Below are 25,649 nucleotides of genomic sequence, written 5' to 3'. Positions count from 1 at the left end.
ATTCCACACTTTACTAGCTATTTAATTAGCACATAGCAAGTTAGCTGATGTGTGGCATGCCGACAAGAAGTCTTTTATATGAGAAAGTAACTCATAAAAAAGGAACAACAAACAATTTTGATCCAGATTATTTACATGCATCCCGAGGAATTCAATAAGCCAACAAATAACACATGCAATAAGTAATTCGATCTTTATCTAGTCAAAAACCTGGAGCTAGTTGCTTTGAAGAGATCCAGCAGCTGAACCTTGGACCGATGCATCCTCTGGCATAGCGACAAAATTCAGAGGAGCAGTTGACGACCTTCTCGTCTCCTTGAAGCAGCAATTGTAACGGCCCGAGTAGGAGTGCGGTGCCAGCAGCCCTGGAGTTGCATCACCAGCGGAAGTGACGGGGTAGACAACCTACTTGTCTCCTTAAAGCAGCAATTGTAATGGCCCTAGTGGGAGCTCGGTGTCAGCAGTTCTGGAGTTGCACCACCAGCGGAAGCTCATTTAGGGGACCCGGTTATGAAGTCATTGGCATTTCCAATTTTTCAAGTGCCCCGTTTTGGATCCATAAAATTGGTATCCCTTTCAGTGAGAAGCAGATTTTGCAACTTCTTGTGTTCCTGCCATAGTAAATAGAACAACGTAACCTGCTAGCATCAAGCAAAACTAATTGTAAAAGGTTAACTTTAATAATAACTGTACTTTAGCCTGTATTTTAGACTTTCCTCTGCCTTATGTCGTCTTGTAGAATGGACGCCAACATCACCTATGCTATACAAAATGAAACAATGATCAAACGATGGAAACCCATTCCTGAATTCAAGTAGCAGTGAAGGTTGGTCCTACCCCACCGTATAGCAGGACCATGTTTTTCTCGTCCTCCTAAGCAAATATTTTGTTCATTAGATTGTTGATAATAGCTGGAAGCAAGATGTCATGAGAGTTAGGAAAGCTACGTTGGAGCCAACATGCACCTGGAATTTTGCTGACAGTTAACCTTGCATTTTCTGCCTGTTTTAGATTTAAATGAGTACCTCTTCCAGGAGTATACTTGCTTGTGTCCTGCAGTTTCAAATACAAGATTCAAATATTTATAATAGCATCTCCAGAATGGATTAGGGGACTAATAAGCTAGAGCCTGGAGCAACAGGATCATACGTTGTCATATTCTTCAAGCCAGCCCTCTTCTTCGCATGCCGACAGCCATTTATTCACTCTGTTGATGATTTCTTTTCTGATCACATATAAAATTTGCATCCCAATGTTAGCCAGGAGTTCATAAGGATCAACAAGACGTAAATGGACTAGGAGTTAGAGGTTTTCAAGAATCTAGCAATGCGCAGGCCTTCCCTGGTGCTGTGCTCATCTCTGGTATGTGCGTTCGTCTGCATGTCTCTTCCATTTCTGGCCTCTTCGTTAAAACACTTTCTTTTGTTCTAAGTCTCTCAATCTCAGTTTCTATCCATGGAAAAATTATAATGACTTTAATAGCACAGATAACAGAAATGCAAATATTAATACAAGTGTCTTACCTGATTGATTGTTTCATTTGAGAGAACACCAGAATGCCAAAATTGTCCTCAATTTCAGGGGTTTCTAGCAGGTCAGTTACTTCTTCAAAATGCCACCTTTCTTCTTCAGATGAATCCATTAGATGATTCCACAGTTCTAAAAGTGTTATACAAGCGTCTTTCAACTGCAGACCATGGTAAATTAAATTAATATGGCAGTGGTATACCTGAATTAAGACTAGAGGACTCTATTGACCTTCTGAGTTCGCATCTTCTTTTCAGTTGTAAGTTTAAGGACAACTTGAGCTAGGCCATCCAAAGTTGCATCACTAATATTAGTGGGCAAAACCTACTCAGAATGGAAGCACCTCGCATGCTCCAACACTTTGTCAAGCCTATCAGAATGGAAGCTGCTTAGTGGACATCATGTTGAACAAATTGGAGCACGAAAAGAAAGTATGTATATTGCATACATCATAAAGAATAATATTATATTTTACACAAAGGATAGATATGCATACTGTTGATCGTCATAGGGAGTTCGAAATACTGTCTAGAAGTAAAACTATTTTCACACTAATAATGTAACTAGACAAATAGGGTAGCAACTTATCTCTTACAATAGCATTCGCATGTATGTTACATTTGCAATTTTCCACATTTGTACTTGAGTTAGTGAAAAACACACATCAACTCTGAATAATGTCAGCATCTATACAAGATAATGCACCAGCCCTCTAGCGATTAAAAGAAATTAGAGAGTGGCACAAAAAATTATAAGCTCTCTAAATACCACAAATAATAGATTACTACATTGACAAAGATACACTTCCAAAAGATCAAGCAAATCATTGTGTCAATGAGTATTGTTCCTGTCTGAGATCGCGACCTAATGACTCAGCTGGAGGCAACTACTGTGAGGTGGACGACGAAGACTTTAATGAAGAAGAGAACGTCTAGGATGTCTGTAATACTCAAACAAGGATTAGAATGAGTGGCGAGGTGGGACTCGGCATGACCACTCCAATGCTCAAGTTAACACAGGGATTAAGAGAAGATGAAATTAATAGAGTGGAAGAAGAAGGAGAAAAGGGTAGGTGTGCGTGTGGTAATACCTTTTGCACATATCTTCCCTAGGATTTATATAGTAACTTAAAGAGCATCTCTATGTTAGAGCCAATGAAGAGACCAAATCCGATAGCCGTTGGCAGTCTCTCCAATCGCTAGATGTCACATGTCTATAGGGGAGCATTTAGGGGACCAGATCTGACAACCATATAATTTCCTCTCCATTCGACCGCAACACTACGTTTGTGAATATTCGTATGTAATAGCTATCAATGGACCGATATAGAGTGTATGCCCCAACTATGGATAAGGAAATGAAGTAAATGGAGAGTGGTCTTGGAGATCTGATTGTCTGGGCTGAGTGACCGAACTGATGGAATCGGAGAGCTTGAGTTCTCTGGAGTCGAGGGACCTAAGCCCTCTAGAGTCATGTGCACTAAGCTGATGGAGTCGAGGAGCTTGAGTCCTTTGGAGTCGAGGAGCTTGAGTCCTCTAAAATTGAGAAACTTGAGTCTTTTGGAGTTAAGGAGCTTGAGTTTCTAGAGTCGAGGAGTCTCTTTGACATCCACCTAAACTTGATTTTGACCCCACCTAGGTTTGACTGTTGACTTGACTCTACCATGTATAGGTCCCTCTTTCCACCATATCACAAGTCTCCCCTCGAGTCTAGTAGAAGGAGTCTCGAATCCAACTGACTAGACTGAATGGTCTATAGACTGGTTGCCAACTCGTACCTAGGGATGACGTAGCATCAAGTTTTTGCCATGTTACCCTACAATGCCTTCTAAAATGCGAGGCATGTATCATTAATGTGGGTGACATGCATGATGGTGTATCATCCTTGAGATCAGTCTGTCATATTTGATCATTAATGTAATTGGTTCGAGGTTGACACATGTTGAAGCTATGGCAGATGTTCGGTTCGAGATAACTGTTGAGATTTTGTCGATTTGGCTATGGGATCCAATGGCTCAAAGTGATTACCTACCTTTTTCGATTCCCTAATCCAATGGTTGACATTATGAGTCTGTGATATATTAGGGTTGGTGACAACGAACGACTGCCACATTAACCAAGTCATTTGTCTTTAAATTTCATCCGATGATTCTTTGCAATTTTGTAAACGCTTTTTATTTATAAGTTTTTTGTTCTTTCGCTCTACTTCTGTCACATCACCATCCCTCATCCTTATCACTCATGGTGGCCACGAGCTCTTCCGTTCCTTAGTATGAGTTCATAGAATCAAACATCAATATGGGAGGGGGGGCATAGATAAGATAAGAATGCAATTTGAGATTATGCTTGACCATCGACTAGTGATCCCCAATGCCCTTGATTAACTGCACAGTCCTCTTGGTGCCCTTTTCTGAGGTCAGATGATAGGTGATTTTAGGTTTCCTATCCCTAGTTTCTTTGTCGAGGTTTCTGAATACTTTCAAATTCCTTTTCAATAGGTAGCTCCCAACTCATACCGACTACTCTAGGGAGTAGTCATCATCTTTCGTCTATACCGAATTCCCTCAACCCGCGAGTTTTTCTTTATTTCTTTTATCTAAAGAAAATTGAAACCTTAGACAAAATTTTGAGCTCGCACAAAGGGTGGAAAGCCCATTATGGTTTTATTCAACATCCCATGTTGTATTCTTGTCCCATTGATTGGGGACTAGAGTTGTCGAAGCCCCTGAGTCTAAGTCAATATAAGTTAGAAATCACCTTTCCAACCACCTCCAAAACTCTATTAGGTTTGCAGTTTGATATAAAAAACTTGCTAAGGAGGGCTTGCTTTTTCGCTTGGGCTTGAGTCCAGTAGGCGCCGAGCTCAACGCTTCATTTCGTAAGACTTGTCCTGTCTTGATTTTATGTGAAGGTTAACTGAAGAATTTTTTGTTATTATGCAACTGAGACCATGTTGAGAGCCTCCATCACAAGTGTTTGAAGATGTCCATGGTTGAACTAGAAGAGCGAGGTGCCCAACTCGTCGATCAGTCAAGGTGATCAATACGGGGCTCAATTTGCCAGGCAATCAGGTGATACAACTGTTGTCGTAGAGGTGTTACCGGCTCAACCTCTACTGGTGGCGGCACATGATTCTTTTGAGGAGTCAAGAGAGCCATTGAGAATAAGTAGGAAAAGATCCCGACCTCAGGATCCATCGATCAAGGCGAGTCTCCCTGCGACTGCCACAATGATCCCTCCTCAAGGTCGGATCCTCTTGGACCGATCTGACTCCTGGCATAATCAAGCCAAGGTCTTCACAGGTGGGGCTCTGTCAATAGTTCGTGTTGTTGACCCAAGTTCATCACGACCATCTCGCAAACCGGTCTCATCGATTCTGACACTAAGTGATCTCCCGCCCTCTATCAGCCTCCCCGAATCGTCAACCCCACATCAAAGAGCCAATGAGGGTGAGCCCTTGAATGACAGGATTAATTAGGGTTATATTAGATTATTTTGATCATATTTCATGTCATAAATTGAGTTTTGAACTTATTTCTTTATCATGGATGAATTTTAGGTCGTCAATCTATTTTTCATTAATTTGAGATAATTTATGGGTATTAATTTATTATATTTGATTTTTGTAGGAAATTAGGATGAAGTCCAATTGTAAAAAATTAAAATCGAACAAAAGAAATCAATTCAGAAAACCCACAACCAGGCCTAATTTGGAGGAAAATCAATCTTGATTTGAGTCAGGTTCAAATTAGATTCAGTTTGACTCGATCAGGTTCAAAATCAGTTCAATTCAGCTTGGGTTCAGCCGGTTCAACAAATTTGGTTTAAATCAAGTCGGCTCAATTCAATTGGATCGACCGGTTCAACTCACATTTAAAAGGGTTCGTTGGTTCAAAGCAGAGGCGGCAGTAGCTCCGGTCGACGAACGCCGATGCCACCATGGGAACTCTCACCGTGAGCGATTTGCTCCGGCAAGAGGCTTCTTCCCACTTATCGGCAGCGCTCCGCCCGCTGTGAGCGATTTGTTCCAGCGAGTGGTGGTCGGTGATAGCCCTAGCCATCGCATCCATAGAAGCGCCAAGTGGTAGCCGATCCTTGTCTGCGATTTGCAGCAGAGAATCAACCAGTCTCTGTTTGCGATTTGCAGCAGGGGACCTCCGTTCAGCTTTGATTCTCCGCCAGTCACCAAAAAAGGGTAGGTAAGGGGGTTTTAACTCTTTGTTTTCTGATGTTTCTGTCTGCGATTTGTAGCAGGAAATAAGGGCAGAGGATGGATCCCGTCGCCTTCGTCTTCTCCGATTACGTCTTACCGTAAGCGATTTGCTCCAGCGAGACCCACCTTGCTGTTGGCATGAATCAACTGAACTCTGTTGTTGGTCTTCGTTCTGTGCCGATTGGGGGAAAACCCCTAACTCTAATCCTAATTCTAACTTAGCCTTCGATTTTGTTTGATTTCTTATTCTATTAGTATGATTGAATCAAAAGAAAACCCCTTTTTTGTTTGATTTTGTTCTGTTCCTGTTGTTGAATGATAGAATGTGGATCAAATGACTATTTCAGCTGTGTTAAATTGAATTATAACTTGTTCTTACTTGTATTACCATGTTGAACGTTAAACTTTTGGAAATGCTGTAATTTGTTGTTGAAATCTGTAACATGAGGTGAACTATGGTACATTTTGTTGAATGTATAGGCGTGGAATTGGATTAAGGATTGAGGTTGTATGGTTGCAATGGATGTAATGAAACATAGTTGATGTTGAACTTGTAGTGATGTTTGGAATTGACTTGTAGCCGGTTACATGATATTGTAGTATTTGTGATTCAAGTGTAAATGGATTGTGTGAATTTGATTAATGTTTCTGAACAAAGTATTTTGTATTGTATGCTGCATGATGTGAAATCCATATTGTATGTTAAACTTGTGATATTGTATGGAATAGAATTATGGAATAGGTTGTTGTGTTGTAGATGAAACATGTTCATGTTAAGGTTGTGTAATAATGATTGTTGTGGTTGCCTTGAATTGTGTATAAAGAACATGTTCTTGCTTGTGTAAATTGTAGAGATACAAAATTGTTGTGTTTATGAACCAGTTATGTTAACTTATGTTTAGTTGTAAATGATTAGTTAAATTATAATTTGTAAAAGTTATTGTATTTTAATGTAATTATGTGAAATAGGATTAATATTGTAATTAGGGTGTATGATTGGTTTTAGTTTGTAGGATTTAAGTGTAGGATTTAATTGTGAATAAATAAATTTTTGTGGATAATTAGGAGTGAATGCGATTAACAAATAAAAACTCCGCACCATGTGTCTAGGATAAATTTTCATTATTGATTCCATAAAAGATGACCTAGACCTCTGCTATATTACCTGAGCAATAAATAGGGGTTTGGTTAATTATAAATTTTATTTTTGAAGGGTGTGAGTGACAAAACAAATAAAGAAAATAAAAAATTAAATTTAACAACCAAAACACACTCCATCAAAAATTTTGGTGTCGTTGTCGGGGATTCCCATGATGCTTATTTATTTTAGACTGTATATTGGTGTTGTTGATTTTATGATCGACGGATCGAGTTCTCCTCCCCAAGCAGGCAGGAGGGGACTTTTGGTATTCTAGGCATTCTGTTGTTAATTTAGGCATTTGGACTAATATCTTCATGGCCACCGGATCTAGCTCCTCTCTCGGGTTGGTTAGAGATCCATCTCTTCTTGACTTTATGATTTAATGGAGGTTTTATACCTTGTGTAATACTCGTGCGGGAAGACTACTCCCCCTTTTATGTTCACTAACAGTATCCTACTCTTTAGACTTATTGGACTTCATTTGACTCTGCTCCTCAGGACATGTGATGTAGTTTGGGTGAACTCGATTGGGTCATCGCTCTATCAAAACCTTGTAAATTCAACCGACATGCTCCACAACAGTAGGGTCCCATCAAGCCCCGACTCCCTCTACTCATGCGACTATAGTGGTTTCGGGACGAAGAGGAATCTCGATTGAGCGAGCATTCTCTGACCTCTGACATTCCTTGACGCAAAATTGGCCCCAGCGAGGTTGCTCACCTGGAAAGCTATGTCAGGCTAATGATCAAACAAAACTAGTGGTACGAACCAACAACTATCACCTTTGGCGCAACGCCCGCTCATGTGGTTGGTCGATGGATGGGGCTTTGCTTGTACGGTTGGTTGATGGATGGGGCCTTGCTCGTGTGGTTGGTTGATGGATGGGGCCTTGCTTGTGCAATCGTTCATGTAACTCGCTCAAGGCTTGCGAACCTTCCACCTCCGTTGTTATATATATAAGCCTTTGCGAAGGCAAGTGAAGGGATGATTTTTCTTCTCTCACGCAAAGACAACTTTTTCTTCTTCTTTGAGCTCTTTTACTCTCTTGTGCACGCATGCAAGGCTCTCCCTTTAGCCCATCGTTGGCATGATCGTCAAAGGGGTCACGCAAACAACGTTGGCCCTCGACTGACATGTTTTGATTCGCAAGACCTCGATAGAGCACACCAAAGGGTCCACGCTACCACAGCTCCAAAGGAAGAGAGAGAGGAGGAGCCCATTCAAGTGAAAAGAACTCCATGAGAGGGCAACAGAGACATTGATGAGGTTAAAAGACAATAAGAAAAAAAAAGGTCTGATAGATGACAAGAGTGATGGTAATCTTAGTCTTTGTTTTCGAGCAAAATTATCCAAGGATATGCATTTAAATAGAAAAAGGTAGATTAAGTACTGACTTGATTAAACCCTTTGACTAAGGAATAATAGGTCTAGAGCATAGTCTACAACTTATTTCGACCCTAAGATTTTACAAAAGTTTATGAGGGTATAAATCGAGTGAAGAAGACATCATTGATTTGATTCAGTCAACTAGATGTGAATCTTATTCAATTGAATAGTTTAGTTACTTGTAAAATCGACTTGAATGTGAGCTTAGACAAATAAACAAGTTTTGTTGGAATTTTAATTTTATCAACATCATCTACCGTCATGAAATATCTCTTGCTACCCTCGGGCTTAAGTGCCAAATACCTCATTGGGTGTTTGACCTCTCTCATGCAAAAGGGCTGCTGGATTATGACATAAGTCCTTCATGATTTACCCTCACTCCCCCCTCCCCTCCCTTCTCCCTTCCAGAGTGTGTGGGACCACCTTAGAGGGGTTTTAAGATGACGATTTCACCTTTTTATCACAATGAAATATCTCTTGCCGCCCTCGCACTTGGCGTAGTGGTAAGTGACACAATGTACAGTTTAATCCTCTGCTGCTGGGGCATACGTTGATACTAAATTTAATGAAAAAAAATTTAGATTGGACGGTCGTGGACTGGAGTGCCCATAGGAGAAAAAAAATCCATAAGTTTGTCTTTACAAGCAAAAGTAGCGATTCGACGTTGGAACGGTTTTATAGGGATGGCAAAGACTATGAGGAACTTTGGGACCGATCGCCTCCGAGTTAATCGGATAGCAATAACGATAATTAAACTTTGGGTGATAAACAAATTGAAATATCTCTAGCCCTCTTTGTTGCGCAAGGCATCTAGGGGTGAGCAAAAATTCGGTTAAACCGAATAAACCGATCAAACCGAACTGAATTAAAGTTCAATTATTTTTTTTAAAAAAATCGGTTAATTCGATTAATTCGGTTCGGTTTCGGTTTTAAATTTTCTTATTCGGTTAAACCGAATAAACCGAATTAATTAAATTAAAAAAATAATTTATAAATTTTAAGTAAATAAATATATAAATTTCTAATTTATTAGTAAAATTTTTATAATATTTAAAAAAATCGGTTAATTCGGTCGAAAACCGAATTAACCGATAAAATTTCGGTTCGGTTGGTTCAGTTTTTATTGGAAAATTCGGTCGGTTCGAAAAAAATCGATTTATTCAGTTTTCAGTTAATTCGGTTCGATTTTAATCGAATACTCACCCCTAAAGGCATCCATAATCAATGTCTAATCTATGGTAAAAGATCTCCTAAAACCTCTAGTATATTAAAAATATCTCATAAAAAATATTAAATTTCTTATATCTTAAACTTGATGCCGTTTCACTCATTGAAAAAAAAATTATAAAAGGGAAGAATACTGTTTCGATCTTCTCTCCGATCAACACTAAATTCCGTTACCAAAATATCTATATATATAATATAAGCGTTGCTAACTCACCAATTTACAATCTCTCTGTCTCTCGATCTCGAGTAGCAGCTAGCTCTTGCGCGGCGGCGAGAGGAAATTGGACAAGTCGATTGGAAAGAAGGAACAAGATCGAGGGAGATGGAGGACTCATATTGCTCGGACTGCAAGTGCAACACGGAGGTGGTGTTCGACCACTCGGCGGGGGACATGGTGTGCTCCGAGTGCGGGCTGGTGCTCGAGTCTCACTACATCGACGAGACCGCCGAGTGGAGGACCTTCGCCGATGAGTCCGGCGACAACGACCCTGTCCGTGTCGGCGAGCCCACCAATCACCTCCTCGCCTCCGGCGGTCTCTACACCATCATCTCCAACCCCAACGGCGCCAAGGGCGAGTTCCTCTCCCCCTCGCTGGAACGGTGGCAGCACCGAGGGCGAGGGGTGTCCGACCCCGGTCGGAACCTCATCAACGCTTTCAAGGGCATCGAGTCCATGGCTGAAAGGTCAATATTTCTCCTCTTCCACGAATATATATACATGATTATGCATGTGCTGTCACCTGATAATATTTGAAACTGCTTCGTTAACTTAACACGATCGATGACTAATGCAAGTTTTGTTGTGATCTCTTTTCCAGGTTGAATCTGGTGGCCTCTATAAAGGTACATATATAATTTTCTATATTTGAAACTGCTTCACAACTACTTATGCAGTTCCATCTAGCACTAATGACTTAAACACTAGATATTGAAATTTGATAACACAAGTCAAGATGTTTGTGTTTGTGATGCATGCTTTGTCAGTTCGTAAAAAAAATAGTCAGACCATGATTTTCTTTGTTTCTCGTGTGTATTGCTCTGCATAATATAATGTTCGATTGTCTGTATTTTTAGTTGACCAGTCTATAATGTTGACGACAGTGACTAACTCTTAGCACGCCCATAATCAATGATTATTGTTCTTAATAAGTTAAAATTAAATGCCAATTTAATCAGTTATCTGTGAATGTTTTTGTTCCTTTAATTTGTTGAAGTATTTAATTCCTTTTGTCATTTTAAGGATCGTGCCAATGAGATATTTAAGAAACTTGAAGACCGAAAGTCTGTTAGAGGGCGAAATCAAGATGCAATTTTAGCTGCCTGTCTATATATTGCTTGTCGGCAAGAGAACAAACCTCTTACTGTCAAGGGTATGTGATCTTCCTGTAATTTCTTCTGCATTCTGGTTTCTTCACCAACACACATTACTGATCGACTAATGTATTTACAATTCAATTAGAAATTTTTTCTGCTGCCAATGGAGCTACAAAGAAGGAAATAGGACGCGCTACGGAGTTCATCGTAAAACAGCTTGGAGTTGAGATGGGACAATCCATGGAGATGGGTACAATTCATGCAGGAGATTTCTTGGTTAGTTTGAACATATCTGCTAATTACCTTTGAATTCCTTGTCAAAGCATCACACATATATATCTTTTCTACTGTTTTTTACTTTACCAAACTGAAAACACTGGATTGACGATCGATGTGTATTTTATGGGGTTATAGAGACGTTTTTGTTCCCGTCTCGGTATGCCAAATCCGATAGTTAAAGAAGCTCAAGAAGCAGTTCGAAAATCAGAGGAACTTGACATAAGGTATATATATATATATACTTCCTTGAGAATGGCAGCTTGTTAGAGCTGAATTTCTTGCATTCTTCCAAAAGTTAGTGGTAGATGCTTGCATTTACAGTAAGGGACTGTGCTTCCTGTTAGCATGTTTTGCTAGCTTATCCAAGAATAATTAAAAGCATTTTATGGCAATATGAAAGAAATTGCTGATCAAACAGAGTCTTATATATTCCCAATTAAAAGCATTTACAGTAAGGGCCGGGTTAATGTTCTCTTTTAACGTTTTAACATTGCAAATTGTGCAGGAGGAGCCCCATTTCGATTGCAGCTGCTATTATCTACATGATAATTCAGAAATATGATGACAAAAAAAGCCTCAAAGGTTCTGCATGCAGCTAGCTGATTAAATCTTCTGTCATAATTTGCTTATTTTATAGAAAAAAGGTAGATTAAGTACTGACTTGATTAAACCCTTTGACTAAGGAATAATAGGTCTAGAGCATAGTCTATGACTTATTTCGACCCTAAGATTTTACAAAAGTTTATGAGGGTATAAATCGAGTGAAGAAGACATCATTGATTTGATTCAGTCAACTAGATGTGAATCTTATTCAATTGAATAGTTTAGTTACTTGTAAAATCGACTTGAATGTGAGCTTAGACAAATAAACAAGTTTTGTTGGAATTTTAATTTTATCAACATCATGTACCGCCATGAAATATCTCTTGTTGCCCTCGGGCTTAAGTGCAAAATACCTTATTGAGTGTTTGACCTCTCTCATGTAAAAGGGCTGCTGGATTACGGCAAAAGTCCTTCATGATTTATACCCCCATCCATCACTCTGGAATCCTTCATGATTTATACCCGCATCGATCTCCCTTCCAGAGTGTGCGGGACCACTCCTAGATGGGTCGTGACGATTTCATATTTTTGCCACAATGAAATATCTCTTGGCGCCCTCACCTGCTTGATGCAATGGTAAAGTGATACAGAGTCCCCGAGACAATGGTGCAATGGTAAGGACATCCGGATTATGATCTAGGGATCCACGGTTCGATCCCCTAGCTATGAGACGTATTTACAAGAATTTTCTTTCAAATGCAAACACAATTAAAGGATACTCGACATCTAGATTGGCCGCCGTATGCGCTTGACCCATTTAGACCTGATCGTCCATAGGAAATTTTTATAGGACTGGATCGACGATCCCAAATATTGAGTCCATTAAATTGACTGGGATTTATCAATCTGGTAAAACAAGACATGTGCACATTAGAATGTAGCAGTTTGATCCTCTGCTGAGACATACGTTGACACTAAATTTAGTGGCAAAAATTTGGATTGGGTGGCTGTCGGCTAAAGTAGACATAGGTGAAAAAAATCTATGAGTTTGTCTTTACAAGCAAAACTGCCAGAGCACTATTGCTATACTTTTTGGATTTATCCTTACAGATCGGTAAGAAATTTTTGTGGGACCGAATAGATATCCTCAAGAGATAATCCGATAGTAAGAAGGGTAATTAAACTTGGGTGATAAAAAAATTGAAATATCTCTAGCCCTCTTTGTTGCGCAAGGCATCCATAATCAATGGTAAAAGATCTCCTAAAAACTCTAGTATATTAAAAATATCTCATAAAAAATATTAAATATCTTATATCTTAAACTTGATGCCGTTCCACTCATTGAAAAATAATTTATAAAAGGAAAGAATACGGTTTCGATCTTCTCTCCGATCAACACTAAATTCCGTTACCAAAATATCTATATATATAATATAAGCGTTGCTAACTCACCAAATTACAATCTCTCTATCTCTCGATCTCGAGTAGCAGCTAGCTCTTGCGCGCCGGCGAGAGGAAATTGGACAAGTCGATTGGAAAGAAGGAACAAGATCGATCGAGGAAGATGGAGGACGCATATTGCTCGGACTGCAAGTGCAACACGGAGGTGGTGTTCGACCACTCGGCGGGGGACATGGTGTGCTCCGAGTGCGGGCTGGTGCTCGAGTCTCACTACATCGACGAGACCGCCGAGTGGAGGACCTTCGCCGATGAGTCCCGCGACAACGACCCTGTCCGTGTCGGCGAGCCCACCAATCACCTCCTCGCCTCCGGCGGTCTCTACACCATCATCTCCAACCCCAACGGCGCCAAGGGCGAGTTCCTCTCCTCCTCGCTGGAACGGTGGCAGCCCCGAGGGCGAGGGGTGTCCGACCCCGGTCGGAACCTCATCAACGCTTTCAAGGGCATCGAGTCCATGGCTGACAGGTCAATATTTCTCCTCTTCCACGAATATATATACATGATTATGCATGTGCTGTCACCTGATAATATTTGAAACTGCTTCGTTAACTTAACACTATCTATGACTAATGCAAGTTTTGTTGTGATCTCTTTTCCAGGTTGAATCTGGTGGCCACTATAAAGGTACATATATAATTTCCTATATTTGAAACTGCTTCACAACTACTTATGCAGTTCCATCTAGCACTAATGACTTAAACACTAGATATTGAAATTTGATAACACAAGTCAAGATGTTTGTGTTTGTGATGCATGCTTTGTCAGTTCGTAAAAAAAATAGTCAGACCATGATTTTCTTTGTTTCTCGTATGTATTGCTCTGCATAATATAATGTTCGATTGTCTGTATTTTTAGTTGACCAGTCTATAATGTTGACGACAGTGACTAACTCTTAGCACGCCCATAATCAATGATTATTGTTCTTAATAAGTTAAAATTAAATGCCAATTTAATCAGTTATCTGTGAATGTTTTTGTTCCTTTAATTTGTTGAAGTATTTAATTCCTTTTGTCATTTTAAGGATCGTGCCAATGAGATATTTAAGAAACTTGAAGACCTAAAGTCTGTTAGAGGGCGAAATCAAGATGCAATTTTAGCTGCCTGTCTATATATTGCTTGTCGGCAAGAGAACAAACCTCTTACTGTCAAGGGTATGTGATCTTCCTGTAATTTCTTCTGCATTCTGGTTTCTTCACCAACACACATTGCTGATCGACTAATGTATTTACAATTCAATTAGAAATTTTTTCTGCTGCCAATGGAGCTACAAAGAAGGAAATAGGACGCGCTACGGAGTTGATCGTAAAACAGCTTGGAGTTGAGATGGGACAATCCATGGAGATGGGTACAATTCATGCAGGAGATTTCTTGGTTAGTTTGAACATATCTGCTAATTACCTTTGAATTCCTTGTCAAAGCATCACACATATATATCTTTTCTACTGTTTTTTTCTTTACCAAATTGAAAACACTGGATTGACGATCGATGTGTATTTTATGTGGTTATAGAGACGTTTTTGTTCCCGTCTCGGTATGCCAAATCAGATAGTTAAAGAAGCTCAAGAAGCAGTTCGAAAATCAGAGGAACTTGACATAAGGTATATATATATAGTTCCTTGAGAATGGCTTGTTAGAGCTGCATTCTTCCAAAAGTTAGTGGTAGATGCTTACATTTACAGTGAGGGACTGTGCTTCCTGTTAGTATGTTTTGCTAGCTTATCCAAGAATAATTAAAAGCATTTTATGGCAATATGAAAGAAATTGCTGATCAAACAGAGTCTTATATATAATTAAAAGCATTTACAGTAAGGGCCGGGTTAATGTTCTCTTTTAACGTTTTAACATTGCAAATTGTGCAGGAGGAGCCCCATTTCGATTGCAGCTGCTATTATCTACATGATAATTCAGAAATATGATGACAAAAAAAGCCTCAAAGGTTCTGCATGCAGCTAGCTGATTAAATCTTGTGTCATAATTTGCTTATTTTATTGTTGTGTGCAGATATATCACTGGCAACTGGGGTGGCAGAAGGCACCATAAAGAACGCATGCAAAGATCTTTATCCTTATGCTTCTAGGATCTCATGCTTCTAGGATCATTCCCGCCAACTTTGCCAAGGAAGTGGATCGAAAGAACCTTTGCACGCGATAGTTCGAAGTTGTCATAGATTAACTAGCATTAGGCAAAGATTGGCTTATCACATTTGTAGCCTTCGATTCTTAGTTGTTCGTGGGAATTATTAATTCTCTGATAAGTTTTACTTGTTGCTTAGCGGGAAAAAAATCTCTCAGCAAGTTTTTTTTAAGACAAGCAAAGGTAGATGTTTATTTCACACGTCATTGAGTAATTCTGTAACACTTGATAGACTTGATGTTTTAGTAAAATTTGTCATCCATCTATATGCCATACAGTGGTAAAATTCTTGAAGTAACATCTAATTCTCAATAGAGATGAATATTTTGAAGGTCACTTTTAAATATACATAAGTTGTATTCTAAATTTATTTGACAGATAAATTATAGAAAAATATCATGTATCTCGGAGGAAATCTATACATTTGAATTATTAAAAAATAAATAAACTTATTATGGATGCAAGGTATATATCAAGGAGTGGTGGTTGCGCCCGAGGGCACAGGGATGAAGATGATCTCATGCACACGAGGGTCAGATGGCACCCACTCTAGATGCACGAGAGTTGGGAGATAGTGCGGGGGCTGGTGTCAAGCGATGTCATTAGGGTACACATGAGTACTTTAGGCAGCTGCATGCGTTAGCGTATGTGCATGGTGGGCATAGGAATTGGTGCTACGATTATTGGGTGAATGGGTTGTTAGACGCAGGAAAGAAGATCAAGAGGAGAGGGCTAAGGAGGTAGCAGGATCGATGACTTTATCCTTAGGTTCGATGTGGGAACATGTACATGATGATTGTGAATGAGGTATAAAGGAAAGGCTTCACCAATTTAGGGCACAAAAAAAAAAAAAAAAGCGAAAAAGAGACAAGAGGGACTCGCGGCAGCGATCAATCATCTCAACTCCAAGCAATGGCGTCGCTGCTCGATTGCACAAGTAGAAACAAGGGAGAGAAGGAAATAGAGAGTGAGAGAAATTAGAGGGAGATAGAGGGAGGGTTGTTGAAGGGAGGGAGGTTGGCAGCTAGTGGGGGTCAACGATGCGCGTGGAAGATAGGTAGTATAGTATCGTACATGCATATTGTAGAGAAGAAGAGGGATAGTCAGGTGATCGAAAGAGTGTGGCTCGAGCAAATGAGGGAGAAATATATAACTACTTAAAAATTCCACTAATTGAATCTAAAAGGAGTCTCAATTGATATCCTGATTTGAACTCATCTGGTTCCTTGCAAACCCAACCAATCTTCAATTCCACCACAAAACCAACAAATTAAATTTGGTTTGATTCAAATTATTTATCTGCACGCCATCTAAATTTTTAAAACAATCATTTAAGATATAAAATTTAAATACAAATTAAACTCGATATCTAGCATCATCAACTCTTATTCACCGAGAGCCTATATATGATTATATGACTATCAAATATTGATTAAATAAATAACATTGTTACATAAAACTGATTGTTTTTTTGGCATATGTCTTTTAATTGAGGACAATGCATACATTCATAATTAAGAAGATTGTCACTTATAACCAAGTTGGTACTCATGTGGTAGATTGTCATATGAGAGCAGGGATTGAATTTTCGAGGGAACAATCCCACAATCCTTTGGAAAATAACATCTCTTCCCCCTAAAGAGAAGCCGCTCAATTATCGTGATTACCTCCTTTCCACATGCTGTGGGGTTGACGATGGAGGAGCACTTGAGGTGAGTGTTATCACCATTTGCCACATAATTAGAAGATTATCTTATGAAATATCTTCAAATAAATTAAATAATTGGTTGAGAATAGAAAATTATGATAAAGGAGGATCTACGGAATATAAAATATTTCATATACTTATTTAGTTATATTACGGCCTTGGCGAGCTCGTCGACGTCGAGCCCGACCTGGCCGAGCTCGTAGGGTTCAGGACCGACTTGGCCAAGCTCACCAGCGTCAGGGCTGGCCTGGCCGAGCTCTCTGGGGTCAGACCTGACTTGGCGAGCTTGTCGGCGTCAGGGTTGGCCTCGCCGAGCTCCTCGGGGCCAAGCTCGACCTGGCTGAGCTCGCCAACGTCGTCGGAGTTGGCCTAGCTGAGCTTGCTAGAGTTGGGTCTGTCCTAGCCGAGCTCGTCGATGTCTGTTCAAGCCTAATCGAGCTCGCCAACGTCATGCTCAGCTTGGCCGAGCTCGCTGGTGTCTGTGCAGGCTTAATCAAGCTCGACGACGTCGGGCCAGGCCTAGCTGAGCTCACCGAGATCGGGCCTAGCATGCGCGAGATCGGGCCTAGCATGCGCGAGCTCGTCCGACCTTTTTCTTTGTATTGTGTGTGCACGTTGGATAGGATCTTAAAGTATAGTGTACTTGTGTTTGTTTTAATATGCAACTCCTCTCCCGACAGTTGTCTGAGAGACGCAGTTCGAGAGATTCCGAGCTTTTTCTTCCATTTATATTGTAAGTGCTTATTTTTTCTATCATTTATATTATATATCACTTTGTTATTTGTGATTGAGTAATGATATGCTACATGAAAACTTAGCATGAAAGTGTAGCATGAAAGACACATGCATGGAAGTGGGACCCAGCTGCATGCAAGTGGGACCCAGCCCCATGTGTCTATCATAGTGTAGCATATCATTACTCTTTGTGATTTTATGTACGTATTGACACTAGATGATTTGTAATGATGCTATAAAGTTTATTGTTGAATTTGAATTATATGATTGATCTATGATTATTAGTGCATGATACTAAAGCAGAACTTATACTTAGACTAACTCGCCGACCACGGGCTCGACCTCCCCATACAACCTGATCAACCCTTTCATCTTTAATTTTTATAGAATAGCAGAGCCCTTTCATTATTATAATGCAACCAATATTATAATAAGTATTATTAATTTAAAGATTGTGCATATAGTTTAATAAAGTGCTTGAAGGATATTTTTTAAAATATCATATTACTTATTAACCAGTAATAATTTTTATTTATTGGACTTAAAACTTTATTGGCATTCAAACTTATTGGACTTACAAATTTAAAAAGGTTAAAATTAACTATTATTTGTTAGACTTACAAATTTAACACAAATAGGATAATATTAACCTTGTCAAAAATAAAAATACATCGTGTAGGTTCTAGTGATTTAATTAAATTTTATATACTTGGCCGCTCAGTAGCTTGGTCAGCCGCGACCTTATACTTTTTGTCTTGCCTGGCCACAATATTAATGTTCAAACTCAAACTGAATGTTTAGTTTAAATTTAAATTATTGATAGTATTAAGTCTAAGTGCTTAGGAATTTATTTAAATTATCTGCGAGTTTAGTTTAACATATTATTTCTATTTAATAATGTAGGGTCCAAAAGGATGTCTGTATCTCCACAATGACATGATATTGTCCACTTTGGGCCTAAGCCCTCATGGCTTTGCTCTTGGGCTCTCCCCAAAAGGCCTCATGCCAATGGAGATACTTTCCATCCTTTTAAACTCATGATCTTTCCCATGTGTTTTAGATGTGGGACTATGTTTGCACCTTTGCAACCCAACAATCCCCCCCTCAAACAAAGGACCACAGACCCCCCTCAAACGGAAAGCCTCCGTTTGATGTCTAAATCTTCGACCCACCAGGACTTCCTGCCCCTCGATCCACCCTGACCTACTAGGACTTCCTGCCCAGTCGCAACCAGGACTTCCTGCCCCTCGGTCCACCTGACCTACTAGGACTTCCTGCCCAACCGCAACCAGGATTTCATGCCCCTCGGTCTACCCGACCTACTAGGACTTCCTGCCCAGCCGCAACCAGGACTTCATGCCCCTCGGTCTACCCGACCTACTAGGACTTCCTGCCCAGTCGCAACCAGGACTTCATGCCTCTCGGTCTACCCGACCTACTAGGACTTCCTGCCCAGTGTCTGGTCCTCTTGATTCAAACACGGAAGCCCCTACTTCTTTTGTTTTTAAGGTTCAACCCATATGGTTAGATTCGGATCATGGCTCATCCGGCGGTTAGTCCGGTGAAGAGCGGCCTCGCTCTGATACCAATTGTAGGGTCCAAAAGGATGTCTGTATCTCCACAATGACATGATATTGTCCACTTTGGGCCTAAGCCCTCATGGTTTTGCTCTTGGGCTCTCCCCAAAAGGCCTCATGCCAATGGAGATATTTTCCATCCTTTTAAAACCATGATCTTTCCCATGTGTTTTAGATGTGGGACTATGTTTGCACCTTTGCAACCCAACAAATAAAAAGTTATTATTACATAATGTTATAATGTATATGAATAAAGCTTGGATGTACAATAGATTAGAAAATGAATTTATCCGAGTTAAATATTATGCTGGAGTTGAAAAGTTTGTGAACTTTGCTAAGAGTCATCCGGAATGCATGAATGATACAGAGTTACGTCGTCCTTGTAATCATTACAAATGTAGAAATAAAGCTTTTCGTGATGAGAATACCATGAAAGTGCATATATGTAGAAATGATTCTGTCCCAAATTACTACAACTGGTACTGTCACGGAGAGTCTTATCTATTTGATCCGATTAGAACTTCGACTGTTTCTTCATCTGGCACAACTATTTTAAGGGAATCAACATCTAATGAGAATGTAATGCAATCAATGATTTGTGACGCGATGAATGTAGTTGATCATTCTAATATAGATGAAATACCAACATTTGAAGTTTAACAACTAAATGACATGCTAAAGGTTAGTGAAAGAGCAGTGTGGGAAGATATTTCATCTGGTCATTTCTAACTATCAACTACTACAAGGTTATTGAATATCAAGGCAGATCATTATTTCTCAGAACGACGTTACGATGACATTATTTGTCAATTGATGTCAGAGTTGCTCCCTGTTGATCACCAAATGATTGATAGTTTTTATAATATAAAAAAATTAGTGTGGAGTTGAGGATTGCCGTAAAGAAGATTAATTGTTGTATAAACAACTATATAATATATAGTCGTGTCGAGCTCGGGTTGCCGCAAAGAATGACGTTGGTCGAAGTTGTATGATTCATGCACTGACTGCAGCTTTATATAGACATTATCAAGTTTATCTAGATCTGCAAATGTTTAAAAAACAAAACTAAAATGTATTCATACCCTTAATTTCAGTTAAAAGCATCGTAGCAAAATTGCATACCAAGGAAACTCTATAAAATAACATATATTAAAATATAAAATATTCTAAATTAATTAGATCCTGTCAATCCAAACCAGGATCTATGGATTCAACTTCACCCCAGTGGGTCTAATTGGTAGACTAAAGTCCAAAATTGCTTGTACTGGTTCGCTCCTCCAGTGACTTACCTCACTTACCTTGTGCAGCTCTACTTGACTTCTTAACCCACCAGGACTTCCTGCCAAGGCTCAACCACCCTGGTCTTTCTGCCACAACCAACTTGGTCTTCAGCCAGTTGTCAGGCTCCGCGAACCCAACTGGACTTCCTGCCAGGGCTCAACCACCCTGGACTTCAGCCTGGTGTCTGGTTCTAAGTCTTTCGACCCTGCACATCTAGTTAAAGAGGTCAGAAACAACAACCTAACTTTAACCACTTTGTCATACATCAAAATCTGAGTTTGATCGTTAGTGAAACTGCACCAACAGTATAAACAACTATATAATATATTAGAATGGAGACAGTGAACTGATTGAATGCAAAATCTGTATTTACCCTTGTTAAAAGCATCGTAGTTGCATACCAAGGAAAAAAAGAAAAATATTGCATGGAAGGTTATGTATTACTTCCCGTTAATTGGTAGACTTCAACGCTTGTATTCATCTGCTACCACAGCTTGTCACATGAGATGACATCATCAGCATGTATACAAAGGAGATATAATGTGTCATCCTTGTGACTCCCTTGTATGAAAACAACTTGATATAATATTTCCCTCCTTGCAATGGAACCACGTAATGTGAGATTGAGACTGTCTGCAGATGAATTTTAACTATTTGATCAGTCAAGATAATAATATTTATCTTGGCAGTTATATTAATACCATATAATTTACTGCCATGGATGTGCATGAAAGATGAATTTATATTTCTGACTGTGCTTATTCCAAGTCCAACGAATCCGAAAGAGAAGATTGATGTTTTCTTGCACCCTCTGATTGTCGAGTTGAATAAATTATAGAATGTAGAATCAGAGACTTATGATATTAACAACGAAATTTATGTTCTGTCGATAATTAGCGATGGAACATAAATTTCATCGTTAAATGATCTCAACGATTGATTATTTAGCGACAAAGAAAATCAATCGCTATTGGCCATTAACGACCGATCAGCGACGAATTTTCCCATTGCTAAATGGCAATATTCATGTAATGTTTGATATTTGTGATTGTATCATGATTTGATTAGTTTAATTTGAGATATTTGAGATATTGTGGATTCATTTGTTATATTTGATATGTTGTGATTGTATTGCGATTGTGATTAGTTTAACTTGTTGGATTGGTTAACTTGTCGTATCATGATTGGATTGGTTTAACTTGTATTGGATTAGTTTAAGATGTTGAATTTGTTAAGTTGTTGAATTGGTTAACTTGTTGTATCGTGATTGGTTGAGTTGTACTATCGTGATTGGATTGGTTTAACTTGTATCGTGATTGGATTATATTAGTTTAAGATATTGAATTTGTTGAGTTGTTAGATTGGTTAACTTATTGTATCTTGGTAGTTAATTTGTTGGATTGGTTTATGATTGTATTATATTGTTGTTTATTAAAGTGTAATTGTATTGTTGTATATTAGACTATAAATGTGTTGTCAAAACCATCATTTGTTTATGGTTGATTATGTAAATATAAACAGGGAACATACGAAAATGGGCAAATGCTAAAAAAATTTGCTAGATATTAGCGATGGAATATTAATTTTCATCGCTAACGTTAGCGATGGAATTAAACATCCGTCGCTAGATCAGAGATAGAACAATGCATTCTGTTTACTGTCTTAGCGATGAATTTAAACTTCCGTCGCTAATATTAGGGACGACTATTTAATATCCGTCGCTAATCTTAGCGATGGATATTAAATATTCCGTCATTAATTAGTAATGAAAATTTAAATCCGTCGTTAAATGACATCAATAATCGATTTTTTAGAAATGAAAAAATCGGCCTCTAAAACGTTGCTAATCGTCGTTAACGATCAATTAGCGATGAAATATTTTGTCACTAAAGCTGAATATTTTTGTAGTGATTTAACCTGTTTGCTTTATGAAAAAAATAACAAAAAGTAACAAATAAATAATATTATAATATCTATCTATTCACCCCTCTTTTTTTTGTTCATCTCCCTTTTGATTGCCATTAAGTATTTAGGAGTGAAGCAATTTTTAACAAGTGGAAATTTAAATCTTTCCTATCTTATTTTCACTCCTTTTCCATCTCCTTTTAAATCAAGTTCTTACACACACTTTGGTTGCTATCCATTTGGTGTTTGTTGATAGGTTTCACTCTTCCATTGTTTCTCTTCCCAATGTGAGTATGCATTACTCTTTGAATTGATGACCTCTTGAGTGCTTATCTAATGCTTCTAAAATTTTCTTGTCATGCTTGAAAATATTGCCTATTGAAAATTACTATTTTTTCTTCTTTGTTTTGCATGCCCCTCAAATTTCATTTTGTGTTTAATTAACTTGTTTATAAACACTATAGAATTTGGAGTATGATGGACAAAAACAATGATCAAAATCTCATCGATGATAACCATAATGGATTGATTGTCTAATTAATGAAAATCCTAATTAGTACCCATGATATAATACCAATGAAGGTCAATATCAATTGAAAAAAATGGTAACAATTGCCCTAATTAAATTTGATTTTTTTTCTTCTTGTGTAGACCTCTTTTTTATCCATCAATGTACTCCCTTTCCTAAAATACCCTCCCGTTCTCTCTTATATAGTAATAAATATTTGATAAAAATTTGATTTAGTCTTTAAAAAAAGAGAGAGAAAGTGATGTAAAACATGGTTGAATGCTTACAATCATCTGATAAATATAAAATTTTTAACATTTGATCAAGTAATTATATTTTTTAAAAATCATTAATATTTTCAATGCATCTTTATTTTGGTAAGTATTAAACCATAATCATATAATATATATACTAAATTTTGTAATAATCATATAATTTTTAATGTATACAGTTTCATGAATGGATTCAACTGGTGGGCTTTCTGGCTTGAAGCTTCAACCCGAAGATGGAAACCCTGCTGAAAGACATGATAATGCTATTGAACTTGCACCCAAGCATCATCTGATTGGCCAAACTTTAGCTGATAATTTCATCAACTATATCCACACAAAAATCCCAAAACGCATAATGATATTTAAACAAAATGGTTGGTCGAACCTCGCTAATCCAATCACCAAGCATCTGCTTGAAGGATTCAGAGATGGAAGATCCTTTTCAGTCTTCATGGCGGAAGGCGAGCCGACAATCCTGATCGATTTCCTATCCATGGTCCTGATCAACTTGACAACCACGAGGCTGCAATCAATCGCATGGGAAGACGTAGCCGGGAAGAGGTTCTGGCCAAAGCAGAATCTCCTGCAACTTGCAACTCCACTGGAGGAGGTGAACGCCTGGGCCTTAGCTTGTGGAGGCAAGCTACAGACAGCGAGCGACCCTCCGGCGGCGGTCGCGGAGAGCAGTAGTAGTGAAGCTCCTTTGCTATTTCAGCCACTTCTGTATCCCATCGTGGCTAAACTGGAAAGAAACAGCGCGAGGTTCCATGCCATCCATGCATCAAGCGTTTTTATCTGGCATGGGACCTTTTGCGAAGCCCGACGACGTGCTGCATATCTTTGCCTTGTGTAGCAGGCGAAGGGCAGATGCCTTTGAGAAAATGATAGCACAGACCGCAAGGGAGCGTGGGCATGCCAATGTGGTGCATGCATGGTATGCTTCCACAGATGACGACGTAGTGGAAGCTCTTATCGATGGTTTTGGCCACGATGGGAGGCATAGCACAATGGGGATCCTTGGGACTGGTGCCTATTTTACTCCCAAAGATCGAGCATTTGCCAGGCTAGTTACTGATCATTGATACATGCATGAAAGAAAAACTATATAATATGATTTAATTAAATTTAATTTGCAATATTGTGCAGCGTAAGACTGTGTGAAGAAGGGAAGGAGGGAGTACAGCATATGTTGTTGTGCAGAGTTATAAGAGCATCTGCAACGCTCTAAGGTTTTAACGCGTTCAAAGGTTTTAAAAAATAAAAAAAATGTGTGGGACCCACCTCTGCTCCATTAACGCGTTCAAAGGTTTTAACGCGTTCAAAGGTTTACTCTACACTCACTCCTCCACGTCCACACTTACTCCTCCACGTCACCTGGAAAGAGATTAAAAGAAGCGTTATTAACGCTCTTTTAGTAAGCATTGCAGATGCTCTAATGGGAAATGCAGAGGAAGTTCAGGAGGGGTCAAAACAGCATTGTCCTCGAAGTTTGTATTATGACCAAGGCCTTGACAATGTATTCAACCCAAAATGCTGTATCGTTTGGCCAATGCATTTGGCGAATTGAAGTACATCTTCCCAGAGCATCTTGTATGCTTTCAATTATCCAGAAAGTACAAAGGTATATATATAATTATATTGCAGTACCCTTTAGTGTGTAGACATATAGTACATTCATGTCTTCCAATCTCTCTTTCTGTCTGCAGATTTTTTATGTCGACTGGAGGATATAAGATATCACATCAGTGAAAAGGTCTGTGGAAAACCTCAACTTAAATTGTCTGTGATTTTGATAACAACAAATATTTGCATTGTCGTCATTTTTGTAGGGTTGGACTGGAGCGACAGGATCCTTAGAACCTTTTCTTCTACTATTTGATAGACTGAAAGAGAGGATGTCTTCCGGGGAACAAAGGTTATATATGGATTATGTTGACAAGCATACGGTAGGAAGGATACTTGCACTTGAAATAATATATATTATACGTCGTAATTGTTAGTGTGCCAAGAGAAAAACGCAAGAGACAAAAACAACAAGCTTGTAAAACTTGATTCACCGAATAGAGAAGCTGTGCCTTTAAATAGGCTTTTTACAAGAGAAGATTTCAACCTTATCTCCTAATTAATAGGATCTAAAAAACTAATCGATAAACTAAAACTAGGATAATTATGACGTGGATAAAACTACTATAATTTCTAATAGATAAAACTTCTAAATCTTATCACCCTCTCTTAAACTAAATGTTTGAAAAACATTCAGTTTAAGAATTATCAAATGTGCAGACTCCAGTCAGCTTCCATAGCCTTTGAAATGTAGATAACTTCAATGGCTTGGTCATAATATCAGCAATTTGATCTTCACTTGTGCAGAAGTAAAACTCAATTACTCCATCCTTCGTCAAGTCCCTTAAAAAATGAAATCTGACATCTATGTGCTTGC

At 38.8% G+C, this 25,649-nt stretch overlaps 3 protein-coding genes across 3 annotated transcripts; 2 read left to right on the top strand and 1 right to left on the bottom strand.

Moving 5' to 3' along the window:
- Positions 1-216: 216 nt before the first annotated feature.
- On the bottom strand, positions 217-5,587 carry LOC141834025 (65-kDa microtubule-associated protein 7-like). The gene is made up of 7 exons (XM_074721486.1): positions 5,480-5,587; positions 1,759-1,851; positions 1,524-1,687; positions 1,150-1,225; positions 966-1,053; positions 880-911; positions 217-405 (listed from the first exon to the last, which is right to left on the bottom strand). Exons 1-7 carry the CDS (start codon positions 5,585-5,587, stop codon positions 217-219), a joined length of 750 nt encoding a protein of 249 aa, XP_074577587.1.
- Positions 5,588-9,815: 4,228 nt separating this feature from the next.
- Positions 9,816-12,258, top strand: LOC141834024 (transcription initiation factor IIB-like). Its single transcript, XM_074721485.1, has 7 exons — positions 9,816-10,177; positions 10,312-10,336; positions 10,734-10,863; positions 10,953-11,083; positions 11,222-11,310; positions 11,592-11,675; positions 12,213-12,258. Exons 1-7 carry the CDS (start codon positions 9,816-9,818, stop codon positions 12,256-12,258), a joined length of 867 nt encoding a protein of 288 aa, XP_074577586.1.
- A 935-nt stretch (positions 12,259-13,193) lies between these two features.
- On the top strand, positions 13,194-15,183 carry LOC141833738 (transcription initiation factor IIB-like). Its single transcript, XM_074721233.1, has 7 exons — positions 13,194-13,555; positions 13,690-13,714; positions 14,112-14,241; positions 14,331-14,461; positions 14,600-14,688; positions 14,950-15,026; positions 15,092-15,183. The coding sequence occupies exons 1-7, from the start codon at positions 13,194-13,196 to the stop codon at positions 15,181-15,183; spliced, it is 906 nt and encodes a 301-aa protein (XP_074577334.1).
- Positions 15,184-25,649: the final 10,466 nt, after the last annotated feature.

This window comes from Curcuma longa, chromosome 8 (assembly GCF_044706935.1).
Source record: "Curcuma longa cultivar G26 ecotype Majalengka, Jawa Barat chromosome 8, ITB_CL_G26_1.1, whole genome shotgun sequence".
NCBI classification, from domain to species: Eukaryota; Viridiplantae; Streptophyta; class Magnoliopsida; order Zingiberales; family Zingiberaceae; genus Curcuma; species Curcuma longa.
This window is presented reverse-complemented; position numbering and strand designations above follow the sequence as displayed.